This window comes from Condylura cristata, unplaced genomic scaffold (genome assembly GCF_000260355.1).
Source record: "Condylura cristata isolate star-nosed mole 26May11 unplaced genomic scaffold, ConCri1.0 scaffold00001, whole genome shotgun sequence".
Lineage (NCBI taxonomy): Eukaryota > Metazoa > Chordata > Mammalia > Eulipotyphla > Talpidae > Condylura > Condylura cristata.
In genome coordinates, this window is record NW_004567102.1 from 26275422 (window position 1) to 26294544 (window position 19123).

Below are 19123 nucleotides of genomic sequence, written 5' to 3' on the forward strand. Positions count from 1 at the left end.
TCAAATTAAGAATTCTTTATTATACTATGGATGTTGTTACCTCATAAAATTTGGTTTTTACCAACTTACTCAATTGCAATTTAACTAGTTATTGTATGATCCATCTTCACAGTTTTCTGAATTAATTAGCTAGGTCTTTTGTGTAATGTGTAAGTATCGCTGTACTGATTTATTTTTTAATCCTAAAGTTACATAGTTTCTTTCAGTTTAGTCATTGCCCATATGAAAAACTTACTGTAATATTAATTTGGAATTACATTTCTATCATACTCTTCTGGAGACATTTCAAAATGACCAATGTATAGATTGTCCCCTCTGTCCACAGTGGAACCACATCTCCATGTGAACACTGACCTATGACAAAGTCAATCCAAATATACACAGTTTTACTATGGTCAAACTAATCACTAAAGCTGAATCAATCATACTCTCCTTCACATAAATCATTAAGACAGATGATACAAATGGGTTTGATGGACCATGACTTACCAATATTTTACTTGTCACCAAAGCCTTCAGTTAACTGAAATCAAACCAAACAAGTATTCAATTAGGGTCAAAGAAAAGCAAATCTACAGTTTTTCATACTCAAGAATAATAACACATATGAAATTAATTATGACAAAATATGAAACTAGATTAAGAATAATTACCTGTTATGAGCGATATTAATCTAAATGATATACACATTTAAAATAGCTTAGTTAGCTCTATTTCTTATTAATTACTAATATAGATATTTTAATCTCTTTAATTTTTTTCTTAAAAAGAGTCAGTACTTAATCCTCATGAGTATAAAATAAAGAATACAGTTCTGCTTTTTCCTCTAAAGTACAAACTCCTCCAAATAGCATAGTGAATCTATTTAATATTATTCATAATTCAAATAAATTGAATTATCTTTCAGTGAGTTTTTGAGTGAATAATATAAGTATGTGATTCGGATTTTCTGATTCTATTGCAATTAATATTACCACTACTGCAGAATTACTAGGAAAAATGTAAAGAATCAGAAACTCATTTATTCATTCAACACTTACCAAATGCATTGTGCTAAATAATATGCAAAGTGGGAAGGAATTGTATATACAATTTACAAAGTGGAAAGTCTCATGATAGTGCAAAAATCATTGTGAGTAGTATAGAAGTGTTCCTATACATCATTCCTGATCACAGGCTTTATGGTGTATTATTTAATTTATAATATTTGTAATCATTTTGGCTGAATCAGTAGTGACTGATAACATCCTATTGTATATCATAAAAAGAGATTTTATTTTTGAGTTCAGAAAACATAGAAAAAGATATTTAAAATGTTTCCCTGCAACCACATGGAAGGCTCATAATTCATTATGTCTCGTTTCTAAAATGCTGCCAGGCTTTCAGATGAAATTGTGAAGCTTTGAAAACACTGCTAAAGACCTCTGGTTTTTGTCGTTGTTGTTGTTGTTGTTTGATTCTTGAAGGTAAGATAAAATTGCACATCCAATTATGGGACCTATTTACTGTAACAGGTAATGATTGAAACATTCCTGTCCACACAAATATTTTACAGAGTTTTCTTTATATTTATAGTGACAGCTCTTTAATCCTTTTGTCAGTGTTACTGGGAAGGTTTGTAAGAGTCTGTTTTAGTGTATGAAAAAGAGTCTATTGTTCTTTATTTCAAAGACACCTACTTCCTATTATGTAGGGACAACAGTTTGTGATAAAGTGATAGCATGTTATATATAATATATTCCTTTTTTGAATATATGCTTTAAGGAAAGCTATTTCCTATGGGATGATAATTGTTTTAAATAACATTAAACTGTCATTCCATTAATAAACATTCTAAAATGCCACTTCTCAAAACTAATATAAGAACCACTTCCCATGACTGGACTGTGGGTTTGTTGTATTTTTACTTATTAGGTCTTTATCTCTTTTTCTGATATTTCCAAAATATAAAACCTCTTATCACTATTCTTATATTAAAAGCATGAAATTTTCTATAAAGATAAACTTTGTTTTCCACTTTAATTTTGTATATTCTATTTGAAACCTAGGAAATACCTTTGTAGTTTAAGAATTTATGCAGATTCTGCTTAATCTTTTGTTTCAAGTCTATGAGGCATATCCTAAAGCAATGATCATAACACTTAAAATACACTTATTTGCATAACATTTTTGTTGAAATGGTTTTTAGGTGTCATATGTTCCACAATATTCTGGCAGGGGAGTGCAAATAATACTTCAAAATGAAGCTACTCTTTTTATATCAGTTCCCTTTTTTGGCTGAGAAGTTATAAATGTATAAATGTATCTTGCCTTTTTTTTTTTTAAGATTTATTTATTTATGCATACAGAGCTGAGGTACAGGCCAGAGGTGCAGAGACAGTGAGAGTATTCACCAGAGATAGAGTGGTGAGCAGAACAGGCCAACTGATGAAGTACACTGTTGAAAGGAGCAGCTGGCCAGTCAGGAGAGGTCTGCGCGCCATGTGGATCACCTCCGGGGCTGGAATGGAACTCATGCTGAAGTAGCTTTAGCTTCTTGGTGCTGTGCTTTAACCTGCTGCGCCACCAGGGAGGGCCTCTTGCCTCTTTTTACAAATGAAAACGTGTTCAAGTACAATTAATCTATCCTATTAACTTTACTAAACATCTGTGGTATTTGTTAAACACTTCAAAATTTGTTCTAAATTTTTAATTCTAAGTAATTTCTCGGTTAAATATTTACATGGTTTTCCATGATGGTTAGCTCGATCCTGTCTTAAATAATAGACAGTGTCCAGAAACAGCTATGTGGAATGTAACACTGTGACAGCTATCCACTGGAACTTAAAATGATTTAGCTGGACTATTTTTGCATATTTTCATCCTAACTAAATGAGGTAATGCCTATGCGTTCTTTCTTTGTCAACATTTTTTTTTAATCTACATAATTCCACTTAAAAAAAAAAAGAGTGCCTGTATAGATAAATCTAGATGTTGGTATTATGAAAACAGTCTCAAGCTTCTAGAAAGGCATTAAATATTTACATCTGTGAATAACGCAATTTACAGTACTTTTGAAACAGTCTAAGTAGATGGAAAAAGGAATAAAAATGGATAAGTATTACTTGACATATTAAGTCAAAGGAGAAAATGCACAGATTATGCAAATATGCCATGTGTACAAAAATGCTTAAGAATATGATTCTTTGGCCCTCCCTGGTGCTGCAACGGGTTAGGACACAACACTGCAAGCTAGCTGCAGCCACTTCAGAGAGAGTTCGATCCCAGGCCCTGGAGGTGACCCACTTGGCATGGCAGACCTTTCCTCTCTCGCCTGCTGCCCCCCACCCCAGCAGTGTTACTTCATTGATCTGCCTGTTTTGCTCCCCACTCTATCTCTGGTGAATCCTCTCATGACCCCCTTACCTATGGCCTATACCCCAATTCTGTATGCATAAATAAATAAATAAATAAATAAATTTTTAAAAAGAATATGATTCTTTAATCACTTCTTGACCTTTTGACTAAGATCAAGTATAACATATCATTCTGTAACTAGAAAAATAGCGTAAATCCATAAAATGTTAAATGGCAAAGAATTTAATAAATTCCACAATAGAAATCATGCTGTAGGTGATAAATGATTAATTCTTAAAAGAACCATAAAAAGTTATTATGGCCCTCCCTGGTGGCCCAGCGGGTTAAAGCACTGCAGTAAGAAACTAAAGCTACTTCCGCATGACTTCGATCCCCGCCTGCCCTGGAGGAGATCCACCTGGCGTGGCAGACCTCTCCTGAACCGCCCGCTGCTCCCCTCAGCAGTGTACTGCGTAGATCTTCCTGTTCTGCTCCCCACTCTGTCTCTGGTGAATCCTCTCACCCTCCGCATCTCTGGCCTGTATCCCAGTTCTGTATAAATAAATAATAAATCGTTAAAAAAAAACTATTATGGTTAAACATCAAGGGAGAAGGGAATAATCACTTCAGATGAAGAATACAGAAAAGACCAAGTATACCCTAAAGTAGTATTTAAATCCAAGTTCAAGTTCTGAAAATAAACACAATTACATGTACACGAAAACCTGCCTCTCAATACCACCAATGAATATTATTCTATCCCACTGTTTTCTTACTAGTCTTGATTTAGAATCCATAGTCAACTAAGGGAATGAGTGAAATGTACACATAATGACATTTACTAGATTAAAGTAAAAATTAATTGTGGAAGAAGTTCTGAGACAAATACTAAGCTGACACACATTTAAGCAAGCTGGGGCTTAGGTGTATCTGTAATTTTTGTAGTGAGTGATATAAATCAAATAAATCCATTGTTTGATTTCACTAAATGAGAGTAGTGACTTGAATAATTATAGTGAATTATCCCAAATTTTAACTTCTTAATATAGGAAAAGATTATTTTTTTTTCTGTAATTGGTTGTCCTATGTTTTGCATGAAAGTGATGATATTAACTTTTTAAATGTTAGTGAACTTTCAATATAGATCAAAAATAATTTGAACATTAATATGGCTAGCTTAAAACTGATTATGGCTAATTCAAATGGTGAGTAATCAATTAAAGATTAAAAGTAATTTCCCATTTTTTTTTTATCTAATTCCTTACTGGGGCTGGGCCCTAAACTTAACTAAGGCACTGGGGGTGGGCAGCCTGTTAACCCATGAACATGGAGGGGACATATTAATGTGCTTATATATGTGGTTCTACTGTATCTTAGTATTTGATATTTACACATAAAATTTCTTGGCTTTTTCCCTATTAAATGCATTCCAAATCAAATGTAGTATTTATCCACTACATAAGCTTTTTTTTATATAACTTTTCATACTGGTAATGGGAGTGGAATTTTGATTGTTGATTCAGAATTAATTGTACTCCCTTGACGAATGTTTGATATGTGTGTGTTCTAGTAACTAATGTTTAAAAACATTGAGAGAGCTATCAGTATTTGGATGAATATCAAAAATGTTATCTATAAATTTGGTTATTCATGAAATGATATATTTTTCCTAAGGGACAGAGGGAAAAGTTTAATCTAGTGCAAAGTTTGTGTCAGTTTAATAAAAAATGATACAACTCCCTGTAATTATATTGTAATTAAGAATTGGTATATTTAGATTTCAACATTTTTTTTTCTTATGAATATTAGGAACTTACCATCTTAAAGTTGGCCTAATTAGCCAGCATTCATATCATTTGGCAAATATTTTTGCAACAGCAAATAGTTCTGAACACTTCTTTTTCCTAATTTTTAGTCTGTCTAAATCAATGAAACATTGACTTTCATGCTCTATAATATTAAATTGTTTCAAAGGTAGATAAAAGAAATGAAAGTAATATATAGATTTTATTAATCTTTTGGGGAGCAGGAATACATATTCGGAGGAATATTTAAGCTTGATGATACATGAGAATTTTTTGGACTAATCCTTTTTGAAAATTAGTTATTTTAATTCACACTAACATCTGACCATTTTTTTTTTAAAGATTTATTTATTTGTACATACAGAAGTGGGGTACAGGCCAGAGGCTCAGGGGTGGTGAGAGGCTTCACCAGAGACAGAATGGGAAGCAGAACAGGCAGATCGATGAAGTACACTGCTGAGGGGAGCAGCGGGCGGGTCAGGAGAGGTCTGCCACGCCATGTGGTCATCTCCTGGGCAGGTGGGAGTAGAACTCATGCAGAAGTGGCTTTAGCTTCTCAGTGCAGTGCTTTAACCCGCTGCGCCACCAGGGAGGGCCACATCTGACCATTTTAATGAAATGAAAGCTATCTAAATGAGAATGTTAAATATCTATATTTAAATAATTAAATTTCATGTTATCACATTTATTAAAATTTTGTTTCTTGGAAGAAAATGAGTATATGCATAATAAATAATTGTCAGTTATCATACACACCCATTTAATATTTTAGTTTAAATGTATCCATAACTTTTAATGATTTTTAAATTAGTAATGTTTCTTATAGAATTCAGTGGAATTCATATCTGAATGTTATTACCATATTTTTCATTAATTTGAAATCATTTATGGCATTTAATATGTGATAGTTTAAACATATATATTGGTAAAACATTTTTTTTTTGAGAATTACTGCCAAAAACTTTTATTAGAGCAAATTGATTTCATAATGTGATTTTTTTCCCTACTCAGACACTAATAAGCCTATAGCATGATGAATAACACTCAAATTCTACACATGTGTCTGGTGACAGAAATGAACATAAATAATGATTTAGGTGAACTTATGACTAGTACTTTACATGGAAAAAAACAAGGAACTTCATGACAGCAAAGCAGTGTTTCATCTCTTCATGTGGAAAATCAGGACAAGTTAGGCTGTGTTCTCTGAAGTCCCAGGCTCTGGTGCTATGCTATACCCCCTCTCAGACTAGGTTTTCTAAAGGTCACTTGGCTATGTTGTTAAGAATGGAGGATTTGAAGTAGGAAATTCTTACAAATGAGCAAGAATAGCTGGTATGAGCACTAAAAATGCAGAGAAATAGATGTCTCCAGTAATTTTGAAGATGGTAATTGGATGTGAAAGAACTTTGGTAATTGGATGTGAAAGAACTTTGTTGGAGAGAGAAGGCTATAAGGGATGAGACTTCTGGCGTGATTTCAGGATGATGTTTTGAGGATTTATTGAGTTAGTGAGGTGCTAGAAGTGGATCCAATTTGAAGGAAAGATTGTAAGTTTTTTTTAAATTATATTTTTGAATGAATTACTTTTTCTTACTTTATCACTATTTCTTGGACAGTGGATGATTTCTCCCCTCAGGTGTGGTCACTGTACGTTTGTTTTTTAGTATGTTAGATTCTGGATGACTGTGAGATAGCCCGATGACTATGTCAGGAAGGCAGTTGGCTATGTGGATGCAGGCCTCAGAAAACAAACTTGGAGTTACAAATCTTAGACTCATTGGCCTAAAGATTTTAAAACCCACACTATATGAGGTCATGGCAAAAGACTGTAAACTGAGAAGAAAATGAGCGGAAAACCTGTATTTAAAGGTTGCACATGGAAGGAAGAAATAGAGAAACAAGGAAAACGCTTTCAGAAAGGGAACTAGCATTAACTGCTGAAGATTTTTTTTTTTTAAATAGAAGTATCATCATGTTGAGTGTCATGTTCAATATTAATTCTTGTGTAATAGTAACTATCTTTAAGAATCAGATTTGACTTCCAAATTTACAGCACCTGGGGTTTCTAGACCTTTTTATGATAAGAAATAATGGTTTTTCCTTTCACTTGACAGTTATGAGAAAGTATTAAGTAATGTAAAAGAAACTAAAAATTAAATGTTATGAGTAGTCTTATGTTGAATCCCACATCATAATCATGTGCTCTCTTAAAGGAGACTCACAGAGTGAGGCTCAATCACAATGTATTGTTTATATAGAGTTTAAATATATAAAGAAGCATTTTCTGTGCTTGAAAATATTGTTATGACTTCGTTACTCTGTTTTGGTGAAATGAGATTCTGATTATATGAGAGTCTTTTATAGGAGTGAGCTTTGGACCATAACTAGTTTGGAATTGTCTTTTTTTCAGAAGTTAACTACAAAAATAAAATTATCAAAGAAGGATAATTTGTCATATTAACATTGTATAGTCTAACTTGGAAGAGCTCAAATAACTTAAAATTTTTGTTTAATTAATAAAATAGGTTTTAATTTTTATACTATTCTTTGTGAGACAGGTGTTCATGAGACACCTGTCTATTAACATGTATCCTTCTTTCTCGTAGGGTTCCCTGGGGATACAAGGCCCCCAAGGTCCACCTGGAAAAGACGGTCAAAGGGTAAGTAAACTTGGAACAGCTGTCTAGCATTACTAATTTAGGAGTTAACTTATTTCTGAACATTAAAAAAAAAAATGTGATAAGCAGATGGACATAAGGAGATCACCTACCCAAAGGGTAAAATTTGATATTTTGACAGAACTCTTTAAACCTCAGAAACTTCTATGTTGTATTTCCAAGATTGGCAGCACAAATGTAGAGATTTAGTTGGGTGAAATGAATTACCTGTAATTTGATCTAGAGAGTTTGGTGTTATTTTGAAATTTTGAGTGAAGCTCATCTATACAGAGTTAAGTCGATAAACATTCTTTGTGGAGTTCTAGCCCATTTAGAAATTCTGTGAAGGTTGTGAATATTAACTACATACTTTATCCAAAATAAATTACTGACTTTAGTAACTTTTGTAACTCTCCTTTCAACACAATTTTTCACCTTTAAGATAAAATATGCAACAAGTAGATAAGTGTACTTGCAACTAGAAGTAGCAATTACCTTCTATCACTAGTCCAGTCTTCTTATCCCCTAATAAAAGGAACCCCTGCAGTGACAATTAGTAAGCATTGTTTGGACATTTTCAGCAATGGTAGATCCCCTTTCTGGGGGCATATTATCATTTTTATTATTTTCAAATAATTTCTAAATCTCAAAATATTTTATATGTGGTTTTTCACATGACTATTATCAACTTTTACTGCTTTATAAATGAAGGTTGTGTGACTCAGAGTTTAAATACTAGAAGCCCTTGAATTCAGGGCTTTAAACCAGATTCCTTTTTGCTTTATTATCACATAATATTAACCCAAAATCTGTTTATTAGTAATTTTTATTTAATATCTCCTGCTCTTCCTTCTCACAAGTAAGTCTGTTGCCTCAAATTAATGAATTCCTTAAGTATTTGATGACCAATGACATATATTAACAAGGCTACTTTTTATCACATTAATAAAACTCCAGTTCTCTTTATTCTTTCTCTTATATGGACCCTCAATATCTTAACAGTCTTTCCCAGGAAACAATCATGGAATTCCTAAAAGTGTTAGGAATGGGATTGAACATAGATGGCCTTAGGAAGAGTAATATGGCAAATATGCCCTGTACATAGTCAATGTGCTTTTATTGCAAACTTTGATTGAGCCAATGCTCTGTATATAGTATTGAACGTTTTTCTTTCACCAGTTCCTTCACTAGAGTACCTCTTTTCTTTTATGTTTTATAGTGTTAGAGTTAAGATTTGGAAAAGAATGGAATGAATGATACCAAAGTTTATTTTTTGGTTGTCAAAATTTTCTGTCTAGTTTTTATACCCTGTGGCCCTTGTAGTCAACCTGGTAGGGCTTAACAGTTTTGATAACTAAGAAATAAACATTTTGTAAATAAAGACTAACATTTTGGGGCTTCCCATAATGTACCAAATGCCTCAAAATTATCATTTAATTTATCCTTTACATCAGTCCAAAATGTTCTCTCATAAGAGAAACTGAGGTTTTTAGGCAAGTTGGATTGGATACATTGCTAATAAGTGGAGCTGTATTGATCTTTAAAGTTATTTACAAAATAGTCACATTTGGGCTCTACTCTCAACTTCTGTAATTCCTGTATGCACAGTTGTAGTTTTCCCTCCAGCTTTCCAGATCTTGTCTACCCAGCAGTTTATTAATCCACCAGAATCAAAGTTTTAAATAGTCTCAGGGGGACAATAAAAATTACCACTCCAGATATGTGCTTTTTCAGTTGTCTTAGGCATTTAAACTATTGAGGACAGAGGACTAGATAAAATGATCTTGTGAAGTTAATTTCCATTTCTCACTGTGATCACCAAGATGTCTACAACATCTAGGACCACATTTCAGAATTAATTTCTGCCTTCAAAATTCAGAGAACATTTTCCTTCTAGTAAGTAGCTCTTTCTAAAAACTAAGTAATTAGTCATATTCCCAAATAGATTTTTAAAATATGTAAGAAACTCTTGTAACTCACCACCATAAAAAACAAAACCCAATTTAAAAATAGGCAATAACCTGAGTAGACTTTAGTCAAAGAAGACAAATGACCAACAGGTATATGAAAAGGTGCTTAATGTCACTAATCATCAGAGAAATACAGATGAAGTTCATATCTGTTAGAATGCCTATTTTTAGAAAGATAACCAATAACAAGTGGTGGTGTTGATATAGAGAAAAGGGAACTCTTTTACTGTTGCTAGATATGTAAATTGGTATAACCATGATGAAAACAGTAAGGAAATCCATGCAAAAATTAAATGTAGAACTACTCTATGATCCAGCAATCTCAATTTTGGGTATATATCCAAACAAGACAAAATCAGTATCTCAAAACAATATCTGCACTCCCATGTTCATTGCAGCATTGCTTATTAACAAAGATGTGAAAGCAACTTAATTGTCCATTGACTGATGAATGGTTAAAAAAATATGCTTTAGATAATATATAAATTTTATATGTAAAATTTTAAGATGTCATATTTATATGATAGTGATTACTACTGAGTTTAGGGGAGGGATACTATGGGAGATGTTGGTCAAGGGGTACAAAAGTTTAGTTTTGCAAATAAAGAAGTTCTGGAGGTCTAATGTGCAAAAATGAGACTACAGTGAATACTGAATTGCATACTTGTAACTTGCTAAAATAATAGATTTTGTGTGTTTTTTATCACAAAGAAAAGATAACTGTGAGGTGATGGGTATGCTAAGTAGATGATTGTTGTAAATGTGTCACAGTACATAAGATCAATAATTTGTTCACCTTAAGTATAAAGAAATTTTATCAATTGCAATTCAGTACATCCTAGGTAGTTTGAAATAGAAGTTATGGAGCTAGGTGTGAGACTAGGTAGAGAGCATCATGTGTGAACTTGGCACCCAGTGACAGAACTGATTTTAGAAGACAATTTTATGGTAAGAACATTTAACATGATATTTGCCTTCTTACCAAATTCTTAAATGTGAACAACAACACACTTTGATTTGTAGTGACGTGTTCATTTCAGTGCTAGTCCTTTTATTTTAATGAAAACTTCTGTCAAATCAGATTTTCACACATCCTATTCTGGTACGGCTGCCTTTGGAATCACATAGTGAACACTAATCCTTGTGATAGCTAAATTTCATCTTCCAGATGTTAACTCCTAATATCATCTTTTTATTCTTGTTTTCAGTGAAAAACTCACAGCTTTATGTTACTTTACAGTTTCACAAGTTTACCTTCTAAGTCTTCATTAAAATCATTAATAAATCTTCAACAGAACAGGGTCTGGCAACCTTATGTAACACCAGCAAAGACTGCCATTTTATTTACCATTGATGTCCCCATGGCCTAATAATCAAATCAAGTACAAATATATTTGCTCTCTAACTCCTTCACACTCACATTTCATAATTTTGCTGGTAAGATAATTATGAGAGTCTTTGTCAGATACTAACTGAAATGAGAAACTATTCAAATGAGGCTTTTTAAAAAAATAATGTTTCAAATTGAAATTATACCCTATCAAAGTTTGCATTTCAGAATAAGGTGGATTAAAGAATAAATTAAACTTACATATTCTTCATGATAATTATAGAGAAACTTATTCAAATTGTGAAGCTCAACTACTATTTTATGCAAATTTACTCTGTTGATAAATGTGTATAGACTACATAAATTTACTTTCACTTAATTTTATCTTCTATCAAGAGTTGCATAGTGTCAGAAAATAAAGTAAAATTTTATAGATACCATGAGGCATGTATTGTCATTATTACTTCTCTTTCATAAATGCATGTTTATTAAGGGAAGTAACTAGAGCTTATATTATTGGTATTATCCATGTTTACAAATTATTATCTACAGCTGTACTTGGTGATTTATTATGTTTTATAAGCTACTTGGAATTAAAGCAAATTAATTGAAGATGTGAGCATTCTTACACATTTACATGTACATTCAGGTCCTTAAGTATCATCATATCTCCTTTGCTCAAGAGTTGAATAGCACTCAGCTCTTTTAGACATATTGGTGCATTTGCACGTATGTATATCCAGCCACAAATTCTGCAAGCTAAGATCAGTAATCTTTCCATTTCATTGACCCTTGTAATGAAAAAGAATAGAAATTATTTAGAATTTAACATATTTTATTAATCACCATTGTCGATAAAATTCTTATCTTTGATAACAAGTGTCTAACTAGGAAGTAATTGAATATCATTAAGTATTGCAATGAAATATAAAGTATGTGGCAGGTTTTATACACTTACCCTTAGACATAATGTCTTTAAGGAAACCAGAACTTTTAATTTCGGGTAAATCATTGACTTGATGTTCCTCAGTGATTAAACAGGTAAAAGCTTCTCCTCTATTAATATCTCACAATTATGGTGAGGTCCAAACATGGGTGTCACATGTACACTTTGAAAAATATCAACCATTATAAGTAAATAATAAAATACTGCTTTTTTTAAAGATTTATTTATTTATTCATACAGAACTGGGGTACAGGCCAGAGGTGCAGAGGCAGTGACAGCATTCACCAGAGAGAGAGTGGGGAGCAGAACAGGCAGATCGACGAAGTACACTGCTGAGGGGAGCAGCGGGCGGGTCAAGAGAGGTCTGTCGTGCCATGTGGTCACCTCCAGGGCAGGCAGGGATCGAACTCATGCGGAAGTGGCATTAGCTTCTTAGTGCTGTGCTTTAACCCGCTGTGCCACCAGGTAGGGCCAAAAATACTGCTGTTTTTAAAGCATAAGCATTTTGATTGGTTAATTCCTTTTTCTCTTTAACCCTTTGTTTAGTATTTCCTATAAGCAGAATAAGCACATTATTTATTCCAAGTAAAACATCAAATTTCCATTTAAAATTTTACTAATAGGTTTTCCTTTTTTGAGCTGCTGAATTTTAGATTATAATGGTTCATTTAATAAAATATAATAACATGCTTCTGTATCTTAAAAGCGGCTCTTAACACCAACATCATTGGGTGTCAATATGTATCTGAAATTTGTGGGCTTTAAAAAGTTTTACCCTCCTGGCCCTCCCTGGTGGCACAGCGGGTTAAAGCACAGCACTGAGAAGCTAAAGCCACTTCTGCATGAGTTCGATTCCCGCCTGCCCCGGAGGTGACCACATGGCTTGGCAGAACTCTCCTGACTCGCCTGCTGCTCCCCTCAGCAGTGTATTTCGTCGATCTGCCTGTTCTGCTTCCCATTCTGTCTCTGGTGAAGCCTCTCACCACCCCTGAGCCTCTGGCCTGTACCCCAGTTCTGTATGTACAAATAAATAAATCTTAAAAAAAAAAAGTTTTACCCTCCTGAATTTCTTGTTTGAATCTTTTATGTCATTAGTCTTTCTTTTTAAATTGCTATATTTTTGAAGTGCAGCAGATGAAATACATGGTTGGCATATATATATATGTCTCACAGTCTTTATGGATTAACCCAATTTTAAAAATTCAAATAATGTTTGTATAGTGACCCTCAGTCTTAGAGGAGAATGTGTGAGAGAGCAGGAGGGTGAACAGCATGGAGAACTACCTGTCTGGAAGCCATGAGTATATTCAGCCCATGATGAAAATACAGAGAGGCAGGAGGGTCCAGGACACAGAGTCACAGGACCAAGAAATCACGGGAAGGGAGTTCCAATGTGCATGTTTGCTTTAACAGAATTTAAATTTGTAATAAAGTGGGAGAGAAATGTTAGATAAGAGAAGTGAGTGATATGGTGCCAGCTGAGAGAGTGTTTCAGTTGAATAATGGAGAAAGCAATGAGAACAAAAATTGCAAGAAAAGGTATAAGGGAATTGTTATGGGAGAAAGGCAGAAATGGGGAATAGCTATCTAATGAAGAGATATAAGGACAGGAACTGGAGAGAAGCCCAGAAAAGTATCTTAGAGAAAAGATAGCTGAACACGTTCATGCAAGTTGATATTAGACATCTTTAAAGAGCTGGCATTTATAAAAAGTTCATCTAAGATGTCCCTTCCTCATAGAATTTCCTAATATTCCTAATAGAATCTCCCAATATATTAAAAATTTGTTGTCTTAACAAAACCTTGGATTTCTCCTTTATAGTCACATTAAAAGCATGTCTAATAATCCCAGGGGTGGTAACAGGCTACCATGGTCTTATTAAAAGAAATTTGTCAGGGTCTCTAGAAAATCATAATAATAATAACATCTATTGGTGAATCAACTAGTTATTGTCTAAAACAGAAGTTTGTTTGATTAGACCAAGATGAAAACTCACTATTGCACTTTCTGTTGCTGAATCCTAATTTTGGTCCTAAACAGAAATTTATATTTTAAATTCTTTACAGTTTTCACTCTTGTTCTCTATTTAGCTTCTCTGCCTGTGCCTGTGCCCTTTATATATTTTTCCCTCCAGGCAAACAAGCTTTAATTGCCAACTTCTAATATTTCTGTTCAGATTTTACCTTTTACTTTCCTTTGAAGTTCTTGCTGCAAGCCAGCTTTAAAGCTTATGTCTGGAGTCATGGGTCCTTGCATTCTAAACAGCATAGAGAACCTGACCTTACTTAGACCTCATCCTCAAAATAATGCACCTTACCACCAACCCAGCCTCTGTATACCAAGGTATACTTGGTATATTTCCTCAACAAAGTAGAAATCTGAGGATGAGTCCTACAAAGGAATGGGAGGACACACAGGCAATATGTCAACCAGCTTCTTTGGTATAAGCAACATCAGGCATAACATGGAGGTTGCTACACAGGTTCTAGGGTCAGATGATCTTAATTGAAATCTCAGCTTCACCACTTGTTAGCTTGTGATCTTGGACAAGTTCCTCAGTCTCTATGCACCTCAATTTTCTCACATAGAAAGCAGATATTCTAATAATCCCTACCCACAGCACTGTTGAGTTGTGCCTGAGCTTACTTAGCCCTGCTTACCCTGCACCAGTAGTAAGGAAGCAACTTTGCCTGGTGTGTAGGGAACTGGGATGGGCGTCAGAGTCACTTTTTTCAACAGTAAGATTGGATTCATTTGTGGCTTTAGCAAGTCACTCAAGATTCTAATCATAATGTATCTCTTTAATCACAATTTAGCCCTCCAGTATATTATGGGATTAAACCAAATGTACTTTGAATGTGCTCTGATAACAGGTGTTCCATGAAAGAGTCTTATAAATATTACCCTCTTAACTTAAGATGCCAATACTCCTGCATAAGCATCTTTATTCAGAACTTCACTCTAAATGTTAATAGCTTTTTGGTACACTTACCTTTGGAAATGTCGAGTACAAAGTTTATTTCAGTTTGGGGAAATAGGGACAATATGTGTATTAGCTGCAAAAGTAATAATTAATTACAAGTTAGTAATCAATAGGGAATATAAATTTATGCATTTCCAGAAATACAAACTATTTGGACATGAAACATTGCTATGGTCTAATCTCTTTAAAAGTTAGCAAACTGTACTTCTAATAACTACACAACCATAACTTTATAAAACTCCACAGTATTTTTATTTACTTTAGTTGTTAACACAGAACTTCTCAAAGAAAGTTTAGTTCTGTAAGACTTTAGATTTTTCAGTTATGTTTCAATTCTCAGGGGAAAGTAGACTATTGCAAAATAAATGTTATTCAACAATTCTAAGAAAATTTAGAAGTATCTGTAATGAGCAGACTATATAGTATTTTACTTCTGAATTTCTTGGCATAATAATATTCATAGTGGCACTTATATTATGCAGAAGTAGCTTAGAACCTATTACTTCCTAAATTTTCCTTAAAATCAAGGAAACTTTTATTTGGATTTGTCCGTGATCATTTGTAACATGTTCAGCTAAAACTTAGACATATATATATATATATATATATATGTTTTAAATCTATGTGTGTTATTGTACTTTAAAAAAAATTATGCCTGCAGAACTGGGGTACAGGCCAGATGTGCAGGAGTGGTGAGAGAATTCACCAGAGACAGAGTAGGGAGCAGAACAGGCCAACTGATGAAGTACACTGCTGGGGGGGGAGCCGCAGGTGGGTCAGGAGAGGTCTGCCACGCCATGTGGATCACCTCTAGAGCAGGGATTGAACTCATGCTGAAGTAGCTTTAACTTCTTAGTGCTGTGCTTTAACCCACTGCACCACCAGGGAGGGCCCTGTTATTGTACTTTTTAAAATTCATAGCAGTAAACAAATATAACAGACTACAGAGATTATAATTTTTATTCAAAAATCGCTAAACAGTGCACACCTTCACCACTAGCAACCAGTGATATTTGTATTACTGAAATCAGAAATGTCAACATTGTATCTTTAGGACAGTGAAAGTATATGTAATGCTTCAACTGCACATAAAATTCAATGATATAGATACACATAATTTATACACATGATAATAATATATCTTATTCAATAATGCTATCTTAGAAAAGTAAAAATAGAATGAAAAGAGCAAGATCATTGAGAACACATCTATACTTCATTGGATCTGAGAGCCATCATTCAAGTTCCTCACTGACCAAATGCTTTCTACAGTATCCTAGATCTATTGCAGAAGCATTTTCTTTTTTTTAGCATTGTGTGCTTATTCCATCCAGTTTATATTTTACCTTCAAAGAGATATGGAAGCTTTTTAAAATAAAAGCAAACTGAAATCTCTATTTTAAGGGGGAAAGACAGTAATTACTTAATGTAACTGAGTTTAGGAAAGAAAAGCAGTGAAAACACCCATCTGGAGAGAAACAACTATGTTTAAACAAAGCCTTTTTCTCCAAGAGACCTGAGAACTTATTAATTTAATCAATAAACATTTGTGTATCTATTCTATGTGAGGTCCTGTGGAATTTGACTTAGGTCAGGTAACCCTAAAAATATAATCTAAGATAGGATTCCTGTGCAGGTGACTTTCAGAAGAAACCTGTGAGCCAGTGAGGGAAGCAGAAAAAGGAAGAGAATCAATTCAGGCAAAAATGTGGCTTTAAAAAGTTAGTGTTGGCCAGATCCTACAAGACACTCTGGAGCGCCACAGAATTCATGCTAACTTGAGACAAGAGCCCAGGCTTTGATACTCACCAACCATAAAGGGTGGAGACTAGGGCCGTAAATTCTCAGATGTCTCCTGGTAAGGCAGCTTCAGTGACTAATGAACACCTCTGCAGAAGGGTGCAGATGGGAACATTAGCAGTCAGTACCCATGGTAGTTGGGCATCAGCCAAGCCTGAAGCCAGAGGTGGAACCTGTACCAGAGGTGGACTAAAACATCATTCTTGACATTACCAAAGCAGAGGATGGTGGATTTGAACCACATAATGAAAATGCTAACAATACTAACCTCACCATGCAATGGACAGGAGACAGAGACTGTGTGTGTGTGTGAATATGTGTGTATGCATGTGTTTGTGTGTGTGTCTTTGTGGTATATTGGACTAGATGCTAGAACTATTCTTTTGGTTTAATGACTAAGTAATCAAAAGGCCAAACTCAGGACATGTTCGTGAAATGACCGGATGTGACAGACATCAAGGAGAGAGAATAAGCAGAGAGAAGAGACAATGCATTTTGGTATCAAAAGTAAATATTGAAATATCAAATCTGACATGGTGGTAGTATCTTTAGTCATAGTAGAAAACACTGGAGGGGGGCCCTCCTTAGTGGCACAATGAGTTAAAGCTTAGCCACTTCAGCAGAGTTCAAGCCCCAGCCAGGGAGGTGATCCACATGGTGTAAGACCAATGCTCCCCTCAGCAGCATTTTTTCTGTACATCTGCCTGTTCTTCTCCCAATTCTGTCTCTGGTGAATCCCCTCACACACCTCCACCTCTGACCCCAGTTCTGTATGCATAAATAAGTATTTTTAAAAAGAAAATAATTGGGTCCTCCCTGGTGGCATAGCAGGTTAAAGCACAGCACTAAGAAGCTAAAGCCACTTCAGCATGAGTTCAATCCCCACCTGCCCCGGAGTGACCCACATAGTGTGGCAGACCTCTCCTGACCCACCCACTGCACCCCTCAACAGTGTACTTAGTCAATCTGCCTGTTCTGTTCCTCACTCTGTCTCTGGTGAATCCTCTTACTGCCCCTGCACCTCTGGCCTGTACCCCAGTTCTGTATGCATAAGTAAATAAATCTTTAAAAAAAGAAAGAAAACACTGGAGGAAAGCATTATTTGGAGATAAGTTCATTTGAAGTCTATCATATTAGAACTACTATAAATGGTAAAGCATGAGTCCCTTAAAACCTTGATTGAGTGTCTGAAGAAAAGGACAGAGTATATATTAAGAAGTTGTCAGTTTATAGGTAATAGTTGCAGTCATCTGAGTGGTTATTATTACAATGTAAATGACTGGAAAAGAACTGAGGATAGATCCTTGAAATTAGGGTAAGCCTATAGAAGAGAATCTGATTAGGTGACTGAGAAAGTTAAAAGAATAGAGGACAGAATTAGGGGAAACTTTTGAAAGGAAAGGATGGAAATACTTCAGAAATGTCAGGGAGGAGGGATGTGAAGAAAAGCTATTAGTGATCTTAAGTGAGATTGATTTTTAATAGTGCCTGTAATGTGTAAGGACAGACATGTTATTTCACAGCTTTGGAGAATATAGATGATACTGAGAAAGTTGAGGAATTATGCACTATTCTTTTCAGAAGTCTCAAGTTATACAGGATAGATTAAGACCACATTCAAACAGATTAAGGAAAGATTTGAGAGTTTATTTTATTGTTTTGTTTTGCTTGTTTGTTTTTTGTTATTGAGTACATTTGCCAACTAAGACAAGAAAATCAATGACAAGAAATTGATGTTGTAAGCAGCAGGATCAACATTAAATAATCCAGAAGCAAACATGAATCAGCACTTCCACAATGAGGACACTTTAGAGAGGAAAAGCAGTGAAAGACATTTTAGCGAAAAAGTAGGAATGAAGATACTGTACATATTCATTTCACACATTTTCAGTGTAGATATGATGTTCTAAAGCTTTACCTATTTATAAAGAGCACTGGGTTCAAGATTGCCCACAGTCGTCAAGCCAGTCAAGTTTGTAGCTACTACTTTCTTCCTTCATGAACAGCAAGCCCAATTCTATCAAGTAAAAGTGGAAACAATTATAGAGTAAATCAAACTGTAAAAAGATATAGAGAGTAGGGCATTGAAAGAAGAAAATGTTATTGCAATTTCAGTTTTCTAGATAATTGTAGAGGCTGATGAAAATGTAGACATTTAGTTTTTACCTCTTATATCTATGTCTCCTTTCATTGTAAATTACCGGTGGTTTCTTACAGAGTATGTCTTTTATCAACTGTTGTTGGAGTTCATTTTTTTTTTATAAAACCATTTTGCTAAAACACAATCCATGC

The 19123-nt window shown here is 34.3% G+C and overlaps 1 protein-coding gene across 1 annotated transcript in view; it reads left to right on the top strand.

Annotated features, from left to right (window-relative positions):
• COL19A1 (collagen, type XIX, alpha 1) overlaps positions 1-19123 on the top strand; it is a 288872-nt gene that overhangs the window by 156723 nt on the left and 113026 nt on the right. Inside the window, exon 14 of the mRNA XM_004674041.1 lies at positions 7751-7804. Within this exon, the coding sequence (XP_004674098.1) occupies positions 7751-7804 (54 nt within the window). The remainder of the gene's footprint in view (positions 1-7750; positions 7805-19123) is intronic.